This window comes from Colletotrichum jinshuiense, chromosome 7 (assembly GCF_051148585.1).
Source record: "Colletotrichum jinshuiense chromosome 7, complete sequence".
Classification (NCBI taxonomy): domain Eukaryota; kingdom Fungi; phylum Ascomycota; class Sordariomycetes; order Glomerellales; family Glomerellaceae; genus Colletotrichum; species Colletotrichum jinshuiense.
Genome location: NC_139314.1, coordinates 67,702 through 90,953, shown reverse-complemented (window position 1 = coordinate 90,953; position 23,252 = coordinate 67,702). Strand labels below are relative to the sequence as shown.

The 23,252-nt window shown below is 48.8% G+C and overlaps 7 protein-coding genes across 7 annotated transcripts; 4 read left to right on the top strand and 3 right to left on the bottom strand.

The window, feature by feature from the left end:
- Nucleotides 1-944: 944 nt before the first annotated feature.
- On the bottom strand, nt 945-1,749 carry EsH8_VII_000024 (uncharacterized protein; the record flags this gene model as incomplete). Its single annotated transcript, XM_083270157.1, has 2 exons — nt 945-1,050; nt 1,118-1,749. 2 exons carry the CDS (start codon nt 1,747-1,749, stop codon nt 945-947), a joined length of 738 nt encoding a protein of 245 aa, XP_083127714.1.
- A 2,545-nt stretch (nt 1,750-4,294) lies between these two features.
- Nucleotides 4,295-5,968, top strand: EsH8_VII_000023 (HET domain-containing protein; the record flags this gene model as incomplete). Its single annotated transcript, XM_083270156.1, has 1 exon — nt 4,295-5,968. The coding sequence occupies one exon, from the start codon at nt 4,295-4,297 to the stop codon at nt 5,966-5,968; it is 1,674 nt and encodes a 557-aa protein (XP_083127713.1).
- Nucleotides 5,969-6,677: 709 nt separating this feature from the next.
- Nucleotides 6,678-7,107, bottom strand: EsH8_VII_000022 (uncharacterized protein; the record flags this gene model as incomplete). The annotated part of the gene is made up of 3 exons (XM_083270155.1): nt 6,678-6,734; nt 6,794-6,928; nt 6,985-7,107. 3 exons carry the CDS (start codon nt 7,105-7,107, stop codon nt 6,678-6,680), a joined length of 315 nt encoding a protein of 104 aa, XP_083127712.1.
- Nucleotides 7,108-9,541: 2,434 nt separating this feature from the next.
- On the top strand, nt 9,542-9,974 carry EsH8_VII_000021 (uncharacterized protein; the record flags this gene model as incomplete). The annotated part of the gene is made up of 3 exons (XM_083270154.1): nt 9,542-9,598; nt 9,667-9,816; nt 9,882-9,974. 3 exons carry the CDS (start codon nt 9,542-9,544, stop codon nt 9,972-9,974), a joined length of 300 nt encoding a protein of 99 aa, XP_083127711.1.
- Nucleotides 9,975-17,092: 7,118 nt separating this feature from the next.
- EsH8_VII_000020 (uncharacterized protein) lies at nt 17,093-18,168 on the top strand (the record flags this gene model as incomplete). Its single annotated transcript, XM_083270153.1, has 2 exons — nt 17,093-17,380; nt 17,941-18,168. 2 exons carry the CDS (start codon nt 17,093-17,095, stop codon nt 18,166-18,168), a joined length of 516 nt encoding a protein of 171 aa, XP_083127710.1.
- A 905-nt stretch (nt 18,169-19,073) lies between these two features.
- EsH8_VII_000019 (uncharacterized protein) lies at nt 19,074-20,356 on the bottom strand (the record flags this gene model as incomplete). The annotated part of the gene is made up of 2 exons (XM_083270152.1): nt 19,074-19,496; nt 20,225-20,356. The coding sequence occupies 2 exons, from the start codon at nt 20,354-20,356 to the stop codon at nt 19,074-19,076; spliced, it is 555 nt and encodes a 184-aa protein (XP_083127709.1).
- A 1,148-nt stretch (nt 20,357-21,504) lies between these two features.
- EsH8_VII_000018 (uncharacterized protein) lies at nt 21,505-22,230 on the top strand (the record flags this gene model as incomplete). The annotated part of the gene is made up of 1 exon (XM_083270151.1): nt 21,505-22,230. The coding sequence occupies one exon, from the start codon at nt 21,505-21,507 to the stop codon at nt 22,228-22,230; it is 726 nt and encodes a 241-aa protein (XP_083127708.1).
- Between the last annotated feature and the right edge of the window lie 1,022 nt (nt 22,231-23,252).

Sequence of the window (23,252 nt, the reverse complement as noted above, 5' to 3'; positions counted from 1 at the left end):
GTGGCGCCAGTTCTCGACAAGCTTGGCAACGACATCCTGATTACGAAAACCTTCCTCGAGGCTGCTCTCCCTTGTGCAGCTGAGAGTGACTCTCAAAATGAAATTAGAAACATGTTGCAGAAAAAAGTCCCGCTTAGGAGCCGTGAAATCATCCAGCGGAAAAAAAAAGTTTTATTTGGCGACGAGCATAAAAAAAAAAAAAACCACGTGGCCCTTCACAGGAAAAGGCGATTTTGCAGTTGTGGCGATGTAAAGGGTACATGCTTTAAGGTGAGTGTCTTGGTTACAGCCGAGAATACATGGATATCAGAGAGCCATAGCTTGGGCAAAAGGCAGTTTTTAGTTGTCATTGGGGTAGATGCAGCAATTCGGATTCTGTTGGAATCACACGTTACCCGTACGGGAGGTAATCGAACGCAAACAAATGGTCAAACTGGTACTGTATTCTGGTTGTTTTTTTATGTGTAGAAGTGATAGGTATCGCTGTTGGCAGCCCGGATGTTGGATCTCCGGGTTCCGCTGCTGCTGACCGCCTGCCGGTATTCTGGCTGGGGAACTCAACAGCAACACCGTTGACGAATGGCGACTCGGCTCGTCCAGCCATGCGCTCTCGCACCCGATCATCTCGCACAACCCACAGCCACCTGAAGGAAAAACGTGCACAAACGGCATGCATCGCGCAGCCAGCGATGTCAATATTGCAAGAAAATGAAACCGATTACACGGGTGGTATCTAATCGAAAAATAAGAACGCCTGCTATGCTATGCCATTTGTTCCTTTCAACATCGAGCCGAACCGAGCCAAAACGTGACATGTCCGCAGGCGAAATCACAACATCGTGACACCGGCCGTCGAGGCCGAAAAGGGTCGCCACCAACCGATCTCCAGTCACTGTTTCGGAGAATAGTGTGTTTACTCATAAGCCCGAATCTCTCCGCTCTGGCTAGCGTTGAAGTTGTTCCTTGCAGTCTTTGCAGTCCTCGTATTCCGCAACTGCCTCCTCCACCGACAAACGCAAGTCTGCAAAGTTAATAGTCATCTGGCCGCGGCTATGGAAATTGGAGCGTTAGTTATAGTCATCAGATACCGCGCAAAGAGAACGGGACAGGGACTTACCTCCCAGGGGCCGAGGAACTAGCCGTATCGAACCCATCATCGAGACATTGGGAAACGGGCGCCGGCCGTCTCATCTCGAGGGGCACACTACCGAGCGACCCTAGGAAGTCGGAGGCGTAAAGTTCGACATGGCCGGTTGGCTGCGTCTCGGCGGTTGCGTCGTAGAAGGTTTGGCGATGCATCACCCAGGAGGCCTCATCGGCGTCGCCGCTCACGGCGAGGAGGCTGAGAGAGGCACTAACGGGGCTCGGGTAGGCGATATCGATAATAATCACGGCGCGGACGCGGCATGTGTTGGTGGTGGCGTTCCTCATGTAGCCGCGGGCCTTTTCTTCTGCGTCTTCAGTGGACTGGGCGAAAGCGATCTCAGCAACGAGGGAGGGAAAATACACGCCTCTTTCGCGGAAGGAGACGTCCGGGTTCGCGTTCCAGACGTTGTGGATTCGTACGGCGGCCGTGCCGTTGGGCTTGACGAGGCGGAGCCGCGGGGCGACAGCGGCGAGAGGAACGGCATCGGCAGTTGTGGCGGTGCTGTCGGGCGATTCAAGCTGGTCCAGGACGTCCTGTTTGGCGCGCATGATGAGGGCCTCCACACCCCGTTGGGCAATGTTGTGCACCAAGGTCTCCGACATTTCGATACAGCACTTCTCAGTCGCGAAGTCATAATAGAAGCGGGAGACTCCAATGTCGCGGAGTTAGTCTTCCCAGCGAGGAAAGTCGGCACCTCGGACAGTGACAACGATGGGGACCGGATTGGAAGAGTCGGCGGCTTCGACGGTGGCGATGGCAGTTCGATAGGAATCGGGGTGTTCGAGGATGTCGGTATCGCTGCTGGCTTTACCGCCCTCGGGGTCTAAGGAAAAAATAGACATTGGAGATTGGGAAGGTACTGGTGAGACCGTGGCTGCAGTCGGAGGGGAGGAGGGGGGTTGTTGGGCAGCCTCTAGAGGCATCGGTGCCATTGAGAGAAGATGGTGATGCGGGTTGCACCGAGTTCGGGGCAGGCCGTTGACTTGATTAAGCTCATCGGCAAGCTCAGATTCACGCGTGCTCGTCGACTCGTGAGTCCCATCCTCGGTCTTTCTGATATGATGGCACTCCATGGTTGGAAAAACGTGCGTACTCTATTCTCCTTGGTCAGGGAGGGGAACTGGAGCTGGAGATGGAGCGGAGCACAAGATGAATCGTGTACCGAGCTGTGTAGTGTGGTGTCGTGTGAGGAAGGGTGCGTACCACGACTGGCGCAGACGAAAGAAGTAAAAGGGTAAAGGTGTTTGGGGAAAATCCGGAAGGATTGCGCGGTAGTGAGTTAAGAAAAGAAAGAAAGTCAAAAGAAGAGTGGGCGTTTGTTTATTTGTTTGTCGACAGAGGAAGTGAGAGGGACCCATCCTCAGGTCGGGTACGTATCGCATCGCATCGTAGATTGGTGAGATTAGATGTGATTAGGTGAGGTAGAGCTCGCTAGATTTATCAGTATGATAAAGTACCCCCCAAGGTACTTTACTTACTCTGTCTTACTTCTACTTTTACTTCCAGCATCCCTTAACCTGATGCTAATAATAGGTTTGTCCACTCTCCTGAGATTGGAATTCCCCGCCTCTTGCTGTGTGTGCACAGCTCGTCACCTCTCATATATCACCCAGTTCTCACCTTAACTACCAACTTGATTCACTAAATCATCAGCCCCCCTCTGTTCACCTATCAGTCCAAGTCTCAGGAGGGTTGTTGGGGACCGCCATTCATTGACTTTGGACGCAGCACGACGGGACGCAACAGGTTGTCGCCATGGTGTCCCAGTGGCAGTCTGTAGAGAAGGAATGTTGTCAACGGCAGATTGAGAGAGTGGCATTCTGAGCTGGAAGGATGCAGTTTGCGATGCTGTTCGACAACAGGAGGGTGATCCGTCATGTTACCTTTTGGGAGAGCAGAAAGGTCGTCGGGGTGGCTTAGGGGAGCCGAGACGAGACGAGACGAGACGAGACGGTCCATGTAAGTTGATTGGCTGCGCTGAGCCGGCTCCACCCGCCACTCACTCACGGGGTTAGCTAATCTACCTCGAAGGCAGCCAAGTTGCCTCAATTACCTTTTATGTACCGGCCAAGTAGATGGCCGACTGCCATTGGCCCTTGGGTTTCTCTGACGCGTTTTACACATACGAAAACTGGTCGGGGCACGGAAAAATTGCCCCACAGTACTTGGTTGGCAGCGGCTTGGGAGCCCAACGCCGTCCATTCCAACTGGATGGTGTAGTGGCCGTACTGAACTGAGCCGGACATGTTCGAATTGCATCATCCAGAAGGTTGGCTTCGGTTGGCCTCGGTTGACATGTCGAGGGGCTCGAGTGATTTGTCTAAATATTTAATCAACAACCCAAGGTACAGAGTATGAGTCCTAAGAGCCTCATCGGCTCGAAAATTGTAATTGGAAAACTGATCTCCAGTCATCTGGGCGAAGGAATATTATATGCAGGTAGTCACATTAATTTCGAACTATTCAAGTCGTACTAGACATGATTGAAAGCTACCATGTCTTGGCACCCAATCAGTTTCGCGCGGCAATACAGACATCAATTCAGGTTAGACAGCATAGACCCACGTCATGCTCTTAAGCGGCATATAGCTGAGTCTGACTAGTAAGATATATTGCTCACGTAATTCTGATATCCCTGTTGAGTTACCCCGCGGCTGACATTTTTGCCTTCAAAAGAGTGAAGCCACCTTCACTTCTTTTCTTGAAACCAACTGAAGGAACAGCATGCCGGCCCCAGGGCCAACAGAGCGAGACCCGCTTTGCAGTCTATGCAGTGAATTTGCAACGGATTTGATCGATACAAACTTTCAAGCCAGGTTCCCTGATCGATACGGGGATTATGCTTGCGCTGACCTGGGACTGGCTTCGACTCGCTGGATGAGGTACCCGGGCAGCGTATACGTTCGAAACCCCTCATTCAGTCACAAATCATGGGAGGAACTCGTTGAAAGTGCCAGGAACTGCTCATTGTGTCAGCTTCTCGTGGATGATCTTAGTTCAGAAAACCCGCCAGCAGACAGTCAAGTCGCTCTGACGATCAGTGGCTTTCGTATCGTTGCGGGGTTTCGAGAGAAGTTTGGCGACTATCGTCCTGATGATTCATTCCCCGTCCCATACGCCAAGTGGAAGAAATGGATACCGCACGAAATGGGAATCGTCACACGCCGGCCCTACGACATGAATGCGCCCATAAATTCCCCGCATGATGGTAAAACGCCGCTTTGGAATCACGGTGCGTTCGACAGTTTTGCGCAGATCACGACCTGCGATAGGGCCATTCCAGACACGTCTGATTCAACGGACGTTTTCAACACTGCCAGATACTGGTTGAAAGACTGCACCGCGAACCATGCCAAATGCGCTAGGAAGTCAAGCTCTCTACCGACCAGAGTCATCGACATCGGTCTCCAAGCCAACGATGTGCCCCGGCTCTATGTGACCAGAGGCAGGGTGGCACCCTACGTCGCACTCAGCCACTGCTGGGGCGGTGACATTCCCTGCAAGACTCTCAAGGCGACGCTGCAAGAGTATCAAACACGGCTGCCAGTTGAGCACCTCCCGCGGAACTTTCTAGACGCCATGCGTGTAACCCGAGAGCTCGGCTTGCGATACGTCTGGATCGATGCATTGTGCATAATTCAGGATTCTGAGGAAGACTGGAAAGCCGAAGCGCGCAAGATGGCGCCGCTCTACTCGGACGCATTCGTTACAGTAGCCATCTTGGACGCCGAAAAAAGCACCCGCGGTTTTCTCGGACCGAGACGTCGGCCTCATGTTTTCATCAGCCCCGACTATGCTTTATGCCAAGAAAAACTGACGGCACTCGACATGCTGGATCTATCTCCGCTAGATACGAGGGGCTGGTGCATGCAAGAGCGTTTCCTGTCCCCTGCTCTTCTTCATTTCAGCCAAGATCAGATATTCTGGGAGTGCCACACTGGAGTGGCGACCGAGGATAGCGGCTGCACCCAGTACCTGCGGCGCACCAGACAGATAAGCTCCCATGTTAATAACAGCAAACAAGGGTTCGCCGCCTTGCGGAAGAGTCATCGCAATATTGAGACTCTTGACCTCTCCTCGTGGTATACATTGGTGGAGGAATACAACAGTCGCGATCTCACATATGACAGTGACAAGTTCGCAGCGCTCGCCGGAGCAGCTGAACGATTCCGATCGGCCAACTCCGGGGACTACATCGCTGGACTCTGGAAGAATGACCTCCCGACAGGGTTGTTTTGGAGTCCTCGTATCATGCGTCCCATTGGGTTCGCCCCGATGATGCAGGACGTTGGAAGCCTCTCAAAACCAGTTGATCCTCAAGCACCCAGCTGGAGTTGGGCTAGTGTAAATGGCGCAGTGGAGTTTGCCTTCAAGGGTGGTACAGAGCGAAACTGGACCGAGGAGCGCTGGGTCGATCCGGAAGTGTTCCAGATATTGGAAACGAACCTGACCCGCGGCCATAACGATCTGGCGGCAATGAAGGTAGAAGGGACCTTGAAGGTCAAGGCTCCTATAGCGCAAATGTTTTACACCGCTAGCGGTAGCGGCCACGGCATCGGCCGTGTTACCAGTGATAGGCCTGCTAAGGATGCGGATCCCCTTGCGGAACATGGTACTGCGGTCATGGACTTTGACCGTGACGTATCACGGGATTGCTGGGTACTCGTACCAAGCCTTCCGCCGAAAGAGCACGTCTTTCTACTCCTCGATAAAAAACAGGACGGCGTATTCTGTCGTGTCGGCTACGGGGAAAAGTGGGCTGGCCAGTGGACGGAAGGCGTGTTGCGCAGGTTCTCCGTAACGGAATTCGTGTTTGAGTAGCTAGTTGTTGTATTGAAATGCCATGGCTTATGCTCTCAAACATTTGAAAGAGAACGCGGCGGCTCCCACAAAGGTAGCCAGGGGCGTCGAGAGATGCGTGCGGAATCAACAGGGTTCGAGGTCATGACTGACATTAGGCTTGTCGTTGCAGCCTACCAGGTCCATCCAGCAGATGCAACCGATTCGCCCGTAGGCCATTAGAGGTTATCCAGGCACCAATGTCTGTTTGAAACTTCTGGACTAAAAACCTCCCCCCTCTCCTGCCAGCAACTTGACTGAGCAATTTGGCAAGATTATTTCTTTTGCAACACACAAGACACTGAGTCGGAAGTTCTGCGGTGTCATGAATTCAACTAAGGCTTCACCTGGGTCCATTCTAATATAGCCGTGGCCTAAAGTCTGATATCACCTTGCTATTGCCTATCCAACTGCCTACAGCTGATCTCAGACTCTTAAACTTCCACTCCAGTTTGCTTAACAATCAGTTCGGAGAAACAACGTTATCAGCGGACGCTTCTACAAATAGAAACTTCCAGACATATTACAGCTGACAGCGAGGCGAAATCTACGAAACTTCATGATAAATCTTTGATCCATTTGTCATGACTGGTCTCAGCGGTACAAATACCAATACTGTGACATCCCGACAAGCAGCAATTGCCGCCCAATACAGTCCGCATGCCCAAATCCCTAACAATCGACTCAGAGATTATTTGCCGGGGCAGCCACGGCCCTTCTTGGATGAGATGGAACAGCAGTCGGCGTTCTAAGTTGAATATTAGCAAAGAAGTTTCCGGCAACACTCGTGAGTAGGAGATTTCTCACGCAGGAAGACCAAGGAACACCGTAATCAGGGCAGATCTTGATGCGCGGGCAAACAAGATAGTTCTCAAGGAAGTTGAATGCCTGCCGGGTGCAGGCACCACGGGTGGAAATGCAGCAGTCGTTTGACGGAATGCACTATTGACGCGAGTTACTTGCGAGTATTCAAATCCGGGATCGTCTGAATCTCCTACCTCGTCAAGGACACCGCGAGCGACAATCGCCTTAGAAGCAGCAGCCCTTAAGTCCAAGGTGGCAGCAGTAGAGGTGCCGATGAGGGCAGTAATAACTGTAGTGATTACGAAGGAGAGCTGCATTTTGAAGATGGTTCTGGATGGTTTATCCAAGTGAATGAGAATGAAAGGCTGGTCTGAGAGAAAGTTAAAGATAAAAGACTGTGATGGGATGAGAAGGGAAACGGAATTGCGTAGGGGATTCGAGAACTATTTATCTCATTCTGGCTAGAGACGGATTAATAACACCGTAGCAATCCTCTCAAAAAAGAGACAACCAGCCAAATTTTAGTATGTCACTCCCTGGCACTGATTCTGTAACCCCACAAGAGACCTCGATTTCAGTCTTATGCAATCCCCTAGATGATAAACCCCCGGCAGACTTCTGCAGACCGCGGGGACTACTGTTCAGGTTTGCACAGCTTGACTGATCATTGACATTAGACAGATAGTCGAGTCAGTTTCCCATGGCCACCTGACACGTGCCGAACAGCCGCCCAGCCATTGCCGTGACATGACGGTACAAAGGCTCTACCTGCCCCCCTGTCCCCTGCCTTAAAGACAGGGGTCTAATAAAGGGCCCTGCGGCCTTCTTTTCAGCCTCTGATAGTTATAGTTCAGGACTAGACGTGGGGTCTTTATGCATAAAGCCTGTTTTAAGGGCGCGTGTGTAGATTGAGTTGAACGTTCAGATTGCTATCCATGCAGTGAGATCTCTGCTGTTGATTTTGAATTAACGAACTCCTTACAGCAGTACTTAACGACCTTATCAAAGAATCTAAATCTTGCGCTGTATTCGTATTGCAGGAAGTAAAAGCAATGGTAACGTTGTAGTATTGTTAGTGGGAAAAAAGTGGTTGGCCAAAGCGGCATCCCAATGTTCTTCCTATTTAGACCTAGTGGTTGTTGGAAGGACCACTAGAGCCCACAAAAGGTAGGCTTTTAGGCAATCCACCGAGGTGGGGTGAGCAGAAATTTCGCACTGATCCTCTGTATAAGGTATCTTGGCCTTTTCGTTATGGTCTCTAGTGCCGAGGGTACTTGGGAGACGATCTGCTGCATCCACGATAGTACGACGGTATATTTAACTGAAAAGTCTAAAGCCCTTGGGCGATGATTTCATCCAACTCCAACGCGAGCTCTAACAGAAATTCGGGCGTGTAGTGCCAAGGATTGTCAAGTTCAGACGACTTATCGGACATATGACTGACAGTTACGGAGCCGGAACCTCGGCGGGTTGCTCCATATAGTGGGGCTCCCGCGGAGTGCTCCGAGCCGCTCCCTGCTATACAGCAGACCGAGGTATATACGAAGTTAGGCAAAAAGGGTTGCGCACGGCGAAGCACATTTGAAGAGCTTGGAGCATTATTCCGTCACACACCCCTTCTTCAATTCCACGACAGTCAATATGACTTCCCTTTTAGCCCACTTTCAATGCATGTTAATGGTTTCACCTCCTCAGAATTAGGTATGCTATTACAGTCCCATGATAACGCAAAAGAGCAAGACACGCAATACCTACTCAACGCATCTTCAAGAGGTCGACAGTACCACGGAAAGGCCGTGTTGACACCTTCGCCTTATTATCGCCCAAGTTCTTTCCCACACTTCCCACTCAACACCAGCTTGTATCTTCCAATCAAATCATTCTCTTCTATACACGAGCCTCGTCAACCAGCTCTTTTGCCTCCTCCACGTGGAGAGCAAGTAATACGTCGACATGTTTAATTCCTGAGGAGGTAGAGGACTTCTGACTCGAGATGCAGCCAACCTGGCGTACCCCTACCCGTACCTGACCTGCCGTACCAGGGCTCAGGTCCCACGTTACAAATTTTCAAGTCAGATCCGAAAAGTAGAGAGCGATCTCCGTATTGTATCTCTTGGTAAGCCCCATTTATCGGAGCTTATCTGATGCAACATACACTACAAGTGTAATTTCGCAACGTGGGGCCTGAGCCCTGGTACGTCAGGTTTGCTTCTGACCAGCCGAGGTCTACAGCTGGTGGATAGTGTAGAGCTGGGCGCAGCAACTCAATCTCTTGCAATCCGTCTGACAGAACTCCGTCCCTACCAGGACGTTGCAGCTAGGATCTAGCCCCCACAATCTTGTCTCAACTTGGCTGCTGTCTACGAGTCCGATCGGTTTATTGACCCATTCTGAATGACTCTGGAGCGCGCTAAGACTACTCTGGACACAATCCCAGCCATAGCCCTGGCTTCTGTTCCCCATAATTCTATGCTCATGCTGAAACTGAGATGGCTGAGTCGACAAGAAGAGGCGCAGAGAGCGCAGAGAAGGCAGAAAGATACGCAAAAGAGTACAAGACCGACGGATCAATCCTAACGAAAAACATAGACCCAGGAGATATCCGTCTAGAGTCGGCTTGAAAAGAGTATAAGAATCACTTCCCAGACCCTACAGAGGATCAACTTCTATCTTGCCCTATCACATTTACTTCCACTACGTCATATACATTCAAACTTCCCCACCAACCCCCAACACATTCATCCATTCAAAATGAAGTTCTTCCAGTCTATCGCGATCTTTGCCCTTGTCACAACGGCTCAGGCCGCTGTAAGTGTTGCTTCCTTCGCATGGTAATGTGTCATAAGACAAGAATACTGACCAGAGGCCACCAATAGTGTACAATTGATGGCACTGATCCGAACTGCTGCTGGGGAGGTCACCAGGGCTCCGATGCCTGCTCTCGGCAGAACGGCTATATTGGGTGTATCATCGGACGTGAGACCAGCAACTTTTGCATTAATAGAGGAATTCCCAATTCTAAATGCGTAAGTATGCACTTTCAACGAAAGAACTGGTTTGTTCTTCATGCTGATATCTCCTCTCCTGACAGTCTGCCGACTGCTGCGATACCAGGACTGGATATGGAAAGCCTTGCCCCAAGGGCAAGAACCGTTGCGACCCGGATTCTGGTTGCCCTTACTAGGGCTTTTTCGATTGAAGCCAAGACCATGGGTTTCGTAGAGTATGAGCTTGACGGTTTCGCATTTGGGTTCAAGGAGACGCATGAGCTTTGTACATATTGTTCATACTCTACGATGAAAAATAATCTTTGCATCATTTCATACTCTGTGTTTCATCTTCGGGGTCCCCATCAAACAAAAACTTGCTGCAGACCGCCGTGATCTAAAAAGAAATTGTGACTGGATCTCCTACTCCAAATAAGATGGCACTTTCTTACAGTACAGTCTATTTGCATTTGATCTACTCGGCGGTGGTCATATACTCAGAAGTGAAACTAATGGAATTAAACACAACTATATTGCAGCTACAGGTGTACACCTTTTTCCTCTTGCATCTCCGGTGAAGGGTGAGAAGCAACGCCGTCTAAAAGCCGACGCACATGGCAGTTTGCACACAACGCCCATGTTTCACTTGACGAAGTCGGCGAGTGCGATCTTCCGGTAGCTGACAATCCGACTGCAAACAACGCCCTCGGCCGCCTAGTTAACCTTTTTCCAGTTTGTTACCATAATAGGCTGGGTAGTTTGAGGTAGATATAGCTTCTATACCGCTCTTCTTCCCTTGATTTTGGGTGGCGTGGCGATGAAAATGACCAGCCAGTCTGGGAATATCGTGACAACACGGTCACGGGTATACTGGCGTGTCTGCGGTCAATGTCCTGCTGGTCGATGTGGTCCAGCCAGCGGGCGGACGTGGCCAGCTCTCTGTCGAGCCACGGCTGCTCCTCGGCCATGTTGTCGGCATGCCGATCGCGAATTGGCAAACGAGCTTGCTCGCGCTCTCTACACGCTCCAGCGCCCGGCCACCGGCGTCGATACTTTCTAGCGACGTTAAGCCGCCGCCGTTGTCCAAGTCATCTACCGTCACTCGCGTTTTGTTGTCTCATCGTCAGTTTGGACTCGGCAAGGGAGAGGACTGGGGGATCGTACCGCCATCTCCCCCATCAGAGAGAATCCCCCTCCTCTTCGCTGTGGTTATTTGGTTGATAAGACAGATCCGCCGGCGGGTGTGCCACAGGTCTTCGTCGCCCAGCCAGGCGTCCATGCAACGCATCATCCTGTCGCGGTGGGCCAGGGCCGTCGAAAGCAGGGCCCGGTACGAGACCACAAACCGGCGCGCGATTACAAGGTGCAGGGGCAGGGGCTACCAAGACCTGGGCACTCAGGTTGAAATATCGCAACAATTAGCAGCAGCCGTAAGCCGTTAGATGTCTTGGCAAATGAACCGAATATATATAGAAACCATGTGGAACTCTGTTGTCCCGCTCCCGCTCACTGTCTATAGTGCTCTAAAGTGGCATAATGATCTCATAAAACATAGTTGTTAGAGGTTTTCTGGCTGTATAAGTTGGTTTATTCTCTGCATAAATGCCTAGATAGACCTGGAGAAATAGACTATGCTCGGCTATAAATTTACCACTCAACAGCTGACCCCTAATGTTCCCTGATACCTAGGCTGCCCCCCCTCCCTGTCAAGAGAACCGAGATCAAGTGTCATCCTCTGGATCAAGCACTTTCGATTCCTTACGGACAGGGAATTCCAATCTTCTGACTAATTGAGCAACAGTCGGCATCGCATTGTGCAGCCGAAACGCCACGATTGCGGCAAAAGTCGGCCTCGTATTCTGGTGTGTAACACGGTTCCCGGTCACGATGTTGATTCTCGCAGCCACTTAATCCATTATCTGCTCCCCCCCAGCAGCAGTCTCTATAAGAATAAACTGATTAGTTACTTTGCTTCTAGGGATTCATAAGAATTTGAGTGCGTACTGGCCAAGACTGCACTATTATATCCGTTAGCTTTAAATCTTATAAAGGCTTTATAGCTGAAGAAATCAACTTACAGAAAGTCCTTTTTGGACGAATACAGCCATGTAGACGGTAGAGAGTAAAGTGCTAATTTGCATCTTGAAGTTGATAGACTAACGGAGAGTTGTAAAGCTGAATTTAGGTATGAAGTAGCTGGCGAGATAAATCAGATACTGAAAGGAACTTGGTGGAGGACTCAATGGGCAACCTCGAAGTCTTATAGATTTTTCGGTACAACTTCTACCTTAAAAGTCCTAAGGACAAGAGTCTCTCAAGATTCTCTCAAGTGCATGAATTGTACACCAAAACACATGGCACTTGAGTCATAGCTAGATTCCACAAAGTACAGGCTTCTAACAACCCCAGCCCATACCATGTCAATCGCAGGATATCCCCCTAATTCCTACAAAACCACACTGCCATTCCATTCCAACCTTGAGTCCACAATAAATCTAACAGTAACTAACGTCATTTTTGGAACACAAGCTCACTTGTAAAAATAACATCCTATACCATGTTGTAGACAATAGTGCTTCTTACGTTAAACCAAAACTTTGCCAAGAGTTGCTATACTATACAATCGTTTAATACCTATGGAACATTTACTCTCATGCCATTAAGCAAATTGTTATAATTATCCCATTGGGTGTCGGTTAACGTTATTTTTGCCGAGACCGACCGAAACCGCGTATTCCTTTGACGAAACCGAGAGTCCCCACCTTAATAGACAGTTTCACTCCAAGACAGTCATTTTTGCCGAGACTTAGAGTCCCCACCTTAATACCTAGTTTCACTTTATTTCTTGAGTTGTTGATTGGGTTTAAATCCCGAGGCAATGAATTTGTTTGGCCTATCCCGCGCTTAGCACCTAATGGGGTTAACGTCTGAACCCCACTACCTAGACACCACTAATGCTGGACACTTCCTAGATCTATTTTCCTTCAAACAGCCTAATTATATCTCCTTCCTAGTGTAGTGTAAGATCATAGTAAAGTTACTGTAGTAACGATTAGAAAATTCATAAAAATTTTGAAATGTTATACAAGCTCTTTTCCATCCATATTAATGTTAACTTTCACCTATCTTTAAAGTCAGTATTTAGCTACTTCATTAAATTAGGCTGAATCTTTTCCGTTCTTGTGATCAAAACAGTTCATGGCTTTAGTAACGTGACAAAATTTATATATCTGATACATGTAGCACATTGCTACAAGCGGATCAGGGCAACCAGCTGTGGCACAAAACAACAGCCTCGGCAACCAATACACTGTTACGCCGCAAAGAGACCAATTGTGCTGACCGCAGCGAACATACGGAATGGCCGTGAAGACCGACAGGGCAGGGTACAAGAAAATTGTTGCAAGAGTCATGATTTTCTCTCAAAATAAGCTACGCTTTGCGATGCATAGTAAAACCACGACTCTTAGAACAATTCAATTACATCCTACCTTGTTGTCTTTTGCGGCCATTCTATATGTGCCACATGTATCAGATGTATTGGTTCTTGTTGTGTTATCAATGCCATAAAATACCAAGATTATACTAACCAAAATAGTAGTAAGTATAATTCAAAGTAGCTGATTACGCTTGCATCACACGTGAGAGGTTTTTAAGCATAAGTAGTGAGGATTCTCCATTGAATATCATCATCCAACAACATCATCATCCAACAACATCATCATCTTACAACATCATCATCTTACAACATCATCATCTTACAACATCATCATCTTACAACACTCAAACACGCACATTGCCAACTTCTCACCAAGTAACCCTGCCATCCAAATTCATCATGCAATTTTCTATGATTCTCGTCTCCGCTATGGCTGCCCTTGTACCCTCAACTATGGCTGTAAGACTTCCTCTTCACACAATAGTTCCACTTAGAAGCTAACGCCGTATACACAGTGTAACCCTGGGCAGGACTGCTGTTGGGGAGGAGAGGCGGGTGGATGGAAGGGATGCATGAACCAGCACAATAACCTCTTTATCGAAGATCGCGATGCTCGCTGCCAGCAACTTAAAAACGATTGGTGCTCCAACCAAGGTGTCACCGAGGCCCAGTGTGTAAGTTTTGAAATTCTCGACAGAAGAAGCATTGAGACTAACGAGGTGGTGACAGACCGCCGATTGCTGCTCCATCAGCACCGGCTACGGAAGGGGATGCCCATAGATGGATGACAAGCAGCAAGCAGGAACTTTGTTGTGTAAAAGATTAGTGGATTGCCATAGATCGAGCATACACCTGTGTTCTGTGGACTTTTATTAGCTTGTCTTGCACAGGATGTGACTTGCATCTAACTTTTTCAAGCCCGAGATATTATCAAAAGGATACACTGACAAAAAAATACTCTGTTGGAACCATTATTGACCGTCCCTATGCCATTATTATCATGTTTACTTGAGCCTAACTCGAATTCAACATTCGACAGCGGGGATCGTGCCAGCCGCGAACCTAACCGCTACAGTGACCCATTGCTTCCGCTCACGACCCACCATGTTACATACAGTCTTCTACTTCGCTAGGGCAATAAGATGCGCTAGGTTAAATCTCTATTACTTTCAACTCCACTACCCGTTAGCCTGTTTTTAGCCTTACTGTTGGTAAACTTAATCTTATAAAGTTTAAATGTTATAAGAACTACAGTTGTATTGGGGTTTTTGCTTGTGGCTATTGTAGTTAACTACAAACTGATATGAAGGTGCTTTGTCCTGTATGGCGTGATAATAAAGTGCAGAACAGGGGATAATAACGGCAGATCCGATCTTGCTGAAGCTAATGCCTTGTGCCACTACCGCCGTCGGCCGTCCTTGACAACGAAACCACCACTAGAGTGCCAGCCCAATCCCAAATCCGTCTCATGCACTCGACCAAACGGCTTCCCGCTTCCTCCTCGGCCGTCATTCCTGTCTTTTCCAACGGGCCACGCCGACATGACCTCATAGTTTGCACAGCATTGTAGCCTCTCCAATCGATCGCTTGCGACCCACCAAGATTGCAGGTCACCCTAATCTACATCTTTCAACCGCCTTACATCGGCGGCTCAATTGAAATGGCAGGGAATGGGTTCGCGGCAGATGGGGGTGGCCCAAGATGACTGGATGCATCGTCATGTCAACGTGTAGTGCAGATAAAGTTTTGGTGGCGGAGTTTCTCCTGCGCCCCTTGCTAATTAGCGCGATGCCAGTCTCCATCGGGTTACTCACCAACTCACGCGCGAGTGAAGCTGGACGAGCTTGGGCTGAGACATCTACCGTGACACACATCCGGCGGATCGCCCGCTGGAGCGCGGAAAGAATTCGATACGCAAACACGTCGCAAACCCGCTGGGAAACATCGGCGTTAATGGGCTGACCCGATAAGGCTGACCCGCCCGTGGTCCCGTGTACCTACCTACCTTACCTTACCTAATTAATGGAAGAGTGCTGAGGAGCAGGGGCGCGCAGTTCCGTAACTGCTGTGTCTTGCCTGGTCTTACCAACCACAATCAGGTCGAGTTTCAAAGCGGTGCAGGGACCTGAGGAAGAGGAAGTCAGTGCAGTGTACATGTGGGGTCCACCTTGACTGGGGATTTTTATTGGGCGGGGGGTTGTTCCGACCAGATTAAAGTTGATCGGAACGGATTAATTACCCCACATCAAAAGTTCCCAGTACTTTCCTGCTTCGGTCCTTGTTCTCAACACTACCGCGCTCAGCTCAGCACGAAGAGCGCAATAGCCCCAGAGAGCTTCGAACGAAATTTCTCAGCGAAGACCAAAATTTCCGTCTGGGTCTCGTTGATGGAGTGAATAAATTCCCGGGCTATGCGTGATTGACTCGTGCACCAGCTGTCAGGAAAATCCTCAGTCTGTTGCTGGGGACATGGGCGTTAGCGAATGAGCGAGAGAAAAAGAGAGGACAGGGACAACTAAACAACCTGAAACCATAGTTACCTAGGCCGTTGACGGTGCGCATTAGATAATTCGGGAGGCATCGGAACGTGCGAGGAAGTCGGAGACGAACAGCGGAACAGTGTTTTTAGGTTGCTCAATAAGATTGGCATCATATATATGATAGCGCGGTGGGGGAGGGGAAGACTGTTTTTAATGTGGAGGCTGACAAGGGAAGGAGGATTGCTTGAAGATCGCGGACCACGGCGCAGGCCACCGATGGCGGTCTAGAGGTTGGACAGCTACCAGTCTCCCGGGCTCGGGCCGCTCGGCCGACCCTGCTGCCCAAGTAGGACAGTCGACGGTAGCTATCGGCGAGGATGTCGACCCTTGCAAAGTGGCATATATCAAGCTTTGCGCAGATGTCTAGGAGACCAGCAATGAAGCTCGGATGTTTGCACTTCATCCTCAATAGTCGCAATCGGCCGCGCACCCTAATGGCGCATTTGATTTCTCTCCTCTTGGAACCTGCCTTTGATGTGTAAGGCCCACCATATTTTGCTGTTTTTGAGTTCATTCGTAACCCATAAATCAAATGATTGAAATCTCAAAAAGTTGAATCAAAGACAAAAGCGTCACCACCAAGATAGCCGCAACAATCGCCAGCACCATCATGCAGCCGAGGGAGTTTGCGTCGTCCCGAAGCCTCCCCACGATTCTCACTTTGAAACCGCCCACAGAGCACAGTGCCACGGGTTGCGCATGATTTTCGTGTTCTCGCTGGTACTGAAGATATGAATGCAGTTGGAACCTCGTTCAAGCACACCAAACTCGGCCTCCTATTAGCAGCAATTCCATGCTTCTACTGATATGCAGCGGCCTATCGAGGAGAGTGGTTTCTATGCGCGTAGCCACATTGAGGCTGTGCACGCCACAGTAGCCAGATCATTTGGTCTTGCCCACCTTTGAGTTAAAAGAAGATAAGAAGGAGCCAAGGCGAGATCTGATGAGCGGAACAGTGGGTAAGTAGGCAGGAAGCAGGTAACTAACCCTCGAGGACAGACGGGCCAAGGATCTGCCTCAGCTTCTGTAGATTCGAGTCAGACTGAACGCGAAGCTTGAACAAGGCCTAGCTGTGCTTTCCCTTAGCCATCTGCTGCGCCAAACCTGTCGTCTTCGTTTCCAATCTCCACCCAGATTTTGGCTTGTACGACTGCGTCACCCAGACTCCTTCATCGCACGTACTGTGGTCGGGATTATTAAAACACTAGTCATCCCCTACAACGTTTGCATAGCCTCGATGCGGCAAATGAACGCAGACAACGCCTGGGAACTCCTACTGCGCTTTGGAGGGCGCAAATCCGATATTATATTTCCTGCCTCAACCGTCTTTAAGTTTATGTCCCCTCTTCAGACCCATTCATTCAACGGCGCCTCCTGTGAAGCCAACGGGCTATTTTATGACGTCTGGCTATACAATGGACTCATGGCCCTCAAATTAATTCCCCACGCAGCCAAACATCACAACTTGACCCTATCCTATGCACCTACAGCTTCCGCTGCCGTCCTCATCTGCACCTCCTACCTCATTGTACTCTCCACTGCTCACGGCGAGTTCGTCCAAATCACCGAATGGCTGCAGAAGGTTGGCATGTCGACTAGGCCACGGCACGATCTCACGATGGAGGTGCGTACACAAGAGATTAGCCCGGCTGTGCACGCTGTTCAACTTCTGCAACTACAATGCTATCATGATATGCGAGGTTTCGATTGCTGGTTTAGAGCTAGCACCTTCTGTGTCTCCTACGTCTCAAGAGTTGTTGTCGGCGTCGTGTGGAATTTGGGGGTTTGCTGTCAGAGGTTAATAGGCCATTTCCGGATCCCCCTTGGATCCCGTAATTGTATCGTTCGTTATTAACTTGAGGCATAAGACAACACAGCTATCCTAATAGCATTTTAAAATCGCCTTTTATCTAGGCTAATATCTTAATAATTTCGTTTTTAGCTCTTAATATAAGCACTGTAGACTTTAGATGGCAGATGACAACAAAATGGTCGGAGCTTGCGGAATCCACCGCTAACCCCTGCTGGCGATAGCTCTACCATTACCCCCTGATTTCCCGCCCACTTCAGACTTCTACTTCTACACAATGAATCAGAACCAGCGTGCCAAACATAGTGAGGGTTTTCGCCGAGCTACCGCCCGTACACGTATTCTGTGATGCCACCAGGGATGATGACTCCCAGCTGGAAGATGCCTGGCTCGAGTTCGGCAGCGATAGCGGCTCGGACTATCAGAGCGAAATTTTCGGCACTGAGAGCGCCACCTCATCCGTCTTCAATTATAAGTACAAGACCTGCAGGCGACTTCACGAGCACGTGTACCACACCGGAGGCTACCCAACGACGGCGCCGTACAGGGAGCGGCTGCACTTGACGCAGCTGTCCATGCTGACAAAGCTCAAGGACCTATAAAGGATTATCGACCTTGGAACAGGAAATGGCACGGAAACTTATGCCTCGCAATCGTATTGACGTTGGCCAGGGTTTTAGAAGATTAACTTCAGAAGGAGAGTGTCAAAACGATTTTGTTTGCATGGGGCAGCAGCACCGATGACCTGCACTTGCAAAAAAGCAGTAACGACCTGCTTTAAAATAAAATTTAATTAATTAGTGTGGCGATCACGGTTACAACGGAGCAGTTGGAATGTATAGTTGACTTTAGAAAGTCTAAATACAATAGCTAGGTGGGTATGTATACCCCTGGCAAGTGGATGCAACGTGAAGCCGGCTGGGGCGCAGTCAGCCCCGGTAAAGTCGGCTCGCGACAATTAGTATAATATTATGTAGTTTGCTTAGCGTTTTGGATAATTCACTGGGGTTATAAAAAGCATAGAGTATTTCCGTATTAACCGATCTCTTAACTTGATCGGCAGCTCCAGAGTTGTAGCCACTTAAAATACAGCACTCTTTCCTATGTTGTATAAGTTCATAACGATAAAGGAAGAAGCGAAAAGAAGGATGAGCTAACAACTACTGTAGATAATATCCTAAATAGAAATAGGTAAAATGAGGCTTGTTTTTCGATTACATTCCCGCTATAGAGTCTAACCATTTATGAAAATGTTTAGGAACCGAGAAGCAATAGAAGTGAGAAGATAATTGCAATCTAGTTTACAAATCCTTTTGCAATGACCAGTATAATGCCTAGCATTTCTGCACACCTTTCAATAATCCATGTCAAGCTAGAATCCTCGGCAACCTCCATGCCACAAACGTAACCAAGTACTCTTGAGAAGGATTTTGCCGGAAAGACGGAGTCGTCTAAAAAGTTGCGTTAGTGATTGCGTGATGCTCCAGTAAGATAATTCCTTACTTGCCTATGCAGCCCAACCCCACATGTTGTTAATGGAGCCGCAGACATCCATCACAGTACCTGCTTGCTCGAAAGCAATATCGCAGACCTCATTCTCAGCAGGCGTGGCCCAGCAGGCGTAGTTCCCGCTGAAGTCAATGCAAACTAGCTGAGCAAAAGAACCACCGCCGCCACCCTGGTGGAGGCGGCAGGTTTCCTTCAACGTGCTGGTGTTGTCGTCCGGTTGAGCTGGGTACAGGGTGGTGACAACTTGGGTGTTATGGGAAACCCATTTCCAGGGTGTGTTCTTGTCGTCAAAATCGAAACCGGTGTTTGCCGTCCGAGGATAGGGATCGCGAACTGGGGTACAAGGGTCCACAGAAGGGATGATAGCAGAGACGGAAGAGATGCCGAGGGCAAGGAAAGAGAGAAGAGTGGGAAGCTGCATCTATGTCAAGGGTCAGTCGTTGTCTAGTATCAGTGGAAGATATCGTACCTTGGTGGCTTTGGGTTTAATATGGGAAAGAGAATGTGGTCTTTTAATGTGGAAACGAATGTGTGTGATGTTGTCGATGTTTTGGTTCTACATCGGCATTGGGTGAGATGCACTGCCTACTTATATAGAAAGGCACGATGATAGAGAAAGGGGCTTCTGAAGCTGTGGAGAGTAATAACTGACCGTGCATCAGCTTGAAATTCCCTCAGAGCTGAGTAATGTATAATGCAGAATATAGCAAGCGTCAGTAAATAAACTATAATAAAGTGTATTTCTTCACGAATATGGTGGCCCTTGACATATGTGTGGCTTAGTGATTACAGGATAGTCATGTGTACTCGATGTGCATGAAATAGGGGCCTTCAGAAACGGTATATGGATTATTTCATTCGCTTAGGTGCAAGTCATATTCAATATAGATATCATTAGATTCTTAAGCATGACAACATTCTTTGTGGAACTCAAAATAATCACGTATAGACCTTGTTAATAATGCAGACAAGGTCATGTATCTAGAGTAACTTCTAAGGTGCCATCTCCAGTTCACATCCTAAGACATTTCTACAAATCATAGTCGCCAAGGTCTTTGCTTCTTCTTCTGAAACCTGGACAGGGCCACTACCTCTATTCCAAGTAATGTCCGTAATATCCGCATTATGCTCCTTTAGGGTCTCTGCCACCCCATTGTGGGAGCCCGAAAATGTTGCTTTGATCTGGAACTGCTCATCGCCGGTCCAGCTGCGATACACATGGACCACTATGTGGCCCTGCTCGTCCGGCCCATCCGAACGACACATCCAGCGATCTTCCATTGCTGCGGGCCGATAGCCGTTGAGAAGCTTAGCGGTGTCCGTGCCCGAAATGCCGAAATGCCAAGGCGCAGTTGCAGGATGGCTGATTGGATGTGTTTCCCAAGTCGAGCCAGTCATTTTTTGGACCGAGTCGTCGGACGGAGAAGGAGTGGCGTTCAGGGAGTCCGGTGGTCCTCTCGTAGTTGAAGAAAAGACAGAATTGAAAAGAGATCTGAACATTTTGTCGAAAAACTTTAAAGAGCTGAAGTGATTTTAAGGTGTGTAGATGAATGCTTCTGAGGTCTGGAGGTCATCGGGGTGCGAATACACCGAGTGTCATTTGTACTGCAATCAATCGGCCCGGTGTGACTACAGAACTAATGAGAATACGAATTCCTCGGCTAGTCGGCAAAAAAACCTTTGGACATAGAACCCAAATAAATACCTTACATATCTTTCTTGCGGCTAAGGAAGATCTTGAAACTCTCGTATCCGCAAAAAGTTAAATTCGACCCACTAGGTGCGAGTTGATCGCCGCATGAGTCGTGGTAGTCAAGCCCAAGCTTAGTAACAAACTCAGCGTCACTACCCATTAATCAGCGAGCTTGTGTCCTGGCACTAGTTTACCTATCTAAAATAAATAAAAAGAATCAGGGGGGCGGTGCGAAACGGATACGTTGATCCGCGGGCACCCGATGGTATTAGCTTGTTCTTTAAGCTGCCCATTCCAGCTAGCTAGGCAGGACCGCACTTCCACAGCCTAGAGACCGCCCTTTCTACCTAGTTCAGTAAGGGATGTTGTCTCGGCACGAACGGAACTTTGACTTTCGAAGTTGATAATAACTGTGATAAATTGTTCATGCGTCTCATTAAATGTAGGCTAGAGTTAATACAGATGATGAAGTTGTGGTATGGGAACCGAACATAGGCCATGGTCAAAGGCCTGCTAGGAGAGCTGGATAGGAAGATCTTCAACATATTTGCACCTTGCTAGGATGCTCAATAACTGAGAGGACTCTAACGAAAATAATATAAATGTGATAACTTCCCAAGTTCTTTTTAAGGACTTGTGAACTGGACTTACACCGCTATATAATCCTTTAGAATTAAACCAACCTATACATACTACACTCTCTTTTTGTCTCCACGACTTTCATTACGTCTCTAAGATGGTTAAACAAAATCCCCTTGTGTTCGGTCTCTTTCTATTTTCCCTGTGGTCTTTCTTTTGCCACGCTCTCGATCTTTATCGTGCCGATTCAAGGCCCTTTAACGTCATTCAAGCCTCCGGGGGAATGTTGCCCAAGGGCCACTCTCGCCCTGGTATTGTCTCGCCTGACACCAGCCTGTGGAACCACGTCCACGGAGCCGCCACTGGTGCTAGCAAGGATGAGGATGGATACGTTTCTACAAGCTCAAGCCGGAGCTTGGCTATATCCTGGGTTACTCGGTTTCTTGGCGGAAATGGTTTCGTCTACCGCATTCATTCTGCCCCGAACATGATCGACTGTCAGGCGACCCTTGGAAGATTCAATGTGTATCCTGAGGAGATGGAGTTTGCTGCTCTCGGCGGCATAAAGGAAAACCAGATTATTGGCTGGACCCCTGTTAGAAACGGTGTTCTAGGGAAAGAAGTGTTGAACTCTTTCTATCAGAGTTCCGTCTACAGCAACATGGGCACCGGCGGAGCCCAGCCCAAGCTTGCTGCTTTCCCTCCCAACCACCCTGCCTGGAGCGAGGCTCCATGGTCACAGTTCAGCACCTGCACAACACCCAGACGCTCTGCAAGAGACTTCTTCATGCAGAAGCGAGGATGCTCGCCGGCCAAGAGCAACCAAGCGTTCGCCGCGGATTATATGGCGTACGCCAACGCGCTCTGCCCAGCGTGTGAGTAGTTTTCTAGATCGGTAGATCACCAAGCTCTACAGCAGCCCTCCCATTCGCTTATTCTCGGGCCAAAAAGAGACAGGAGGATTCATATGGTTCCTGGTTCACCAAGGTCGTTGATTCGAGATGAAGGACACGTCAATTTTTGTATCCGATCATCTCTCCCTTGTCTTCCTAGGGAAATAAAGTAGGGTGCATTATTAAGCCAATTAGGGGATGTTTCCTGACCCTTGAATATACATCCTTTATGACAACAGTAAAAATACACCCTTGGGCCTTCCGCGTTATGTAAAAAAGTAATCACGACTTTTCCTACGTAGTACTGTGACAGCTAAGTCGTCTACGGAGTCAGTAAAGTTGCATTCTTCAGACTGCTTCTGACGTTACTTTCAACAAATATGAAATCCGCGGCGACAACTTACAGCTTCTGATTGAAAATCCGCGTGTTGAAGCCCACGCGGTCAATATTGTTTTGGGAGCTGCCGCCAAGCTTGCTCGCATCTAACTCATAGTTTTAGTTCAAGCTCGACTTGTCGAACGTCGCAGGGCGGTCGGGGGATGTATGCTTGAGCAGAATGAACGTGTACGGGGCTGGGACGGGCCTCGCCGATGATCAGATGAGCCGCCAAGGGCGTGGGGCCGACATACGGGGAGATAGAATTGCAAACGTACGTGCAATTAAGCAGCAAGCTAAGCAAACAGCCAAACATAGCGTTATATTTTTCTCTCATCTCATCTATAGAATTAGGCGAATTTCCAAAAAGCAGTAAGTCTGAACTTATTGGATTGCAAGGGTGGCTAGTGAAACCAGTCAAACCCATGCAATGCAGCGCTGTGCAATATATGCATATAGAAGGTATGCAATGCCTACTCCATTACCAATGCAATAATGGGTCAAAGCAGCATCCATCTATATACCTCCGTAAATAGATCCAATCCCTGTTACGTGCACGATTCAACAGTTACAATACACACACAATTATCCCACTAAGCCTATCGCGTGATCTGACAGACCTTGATGACCAAGCCG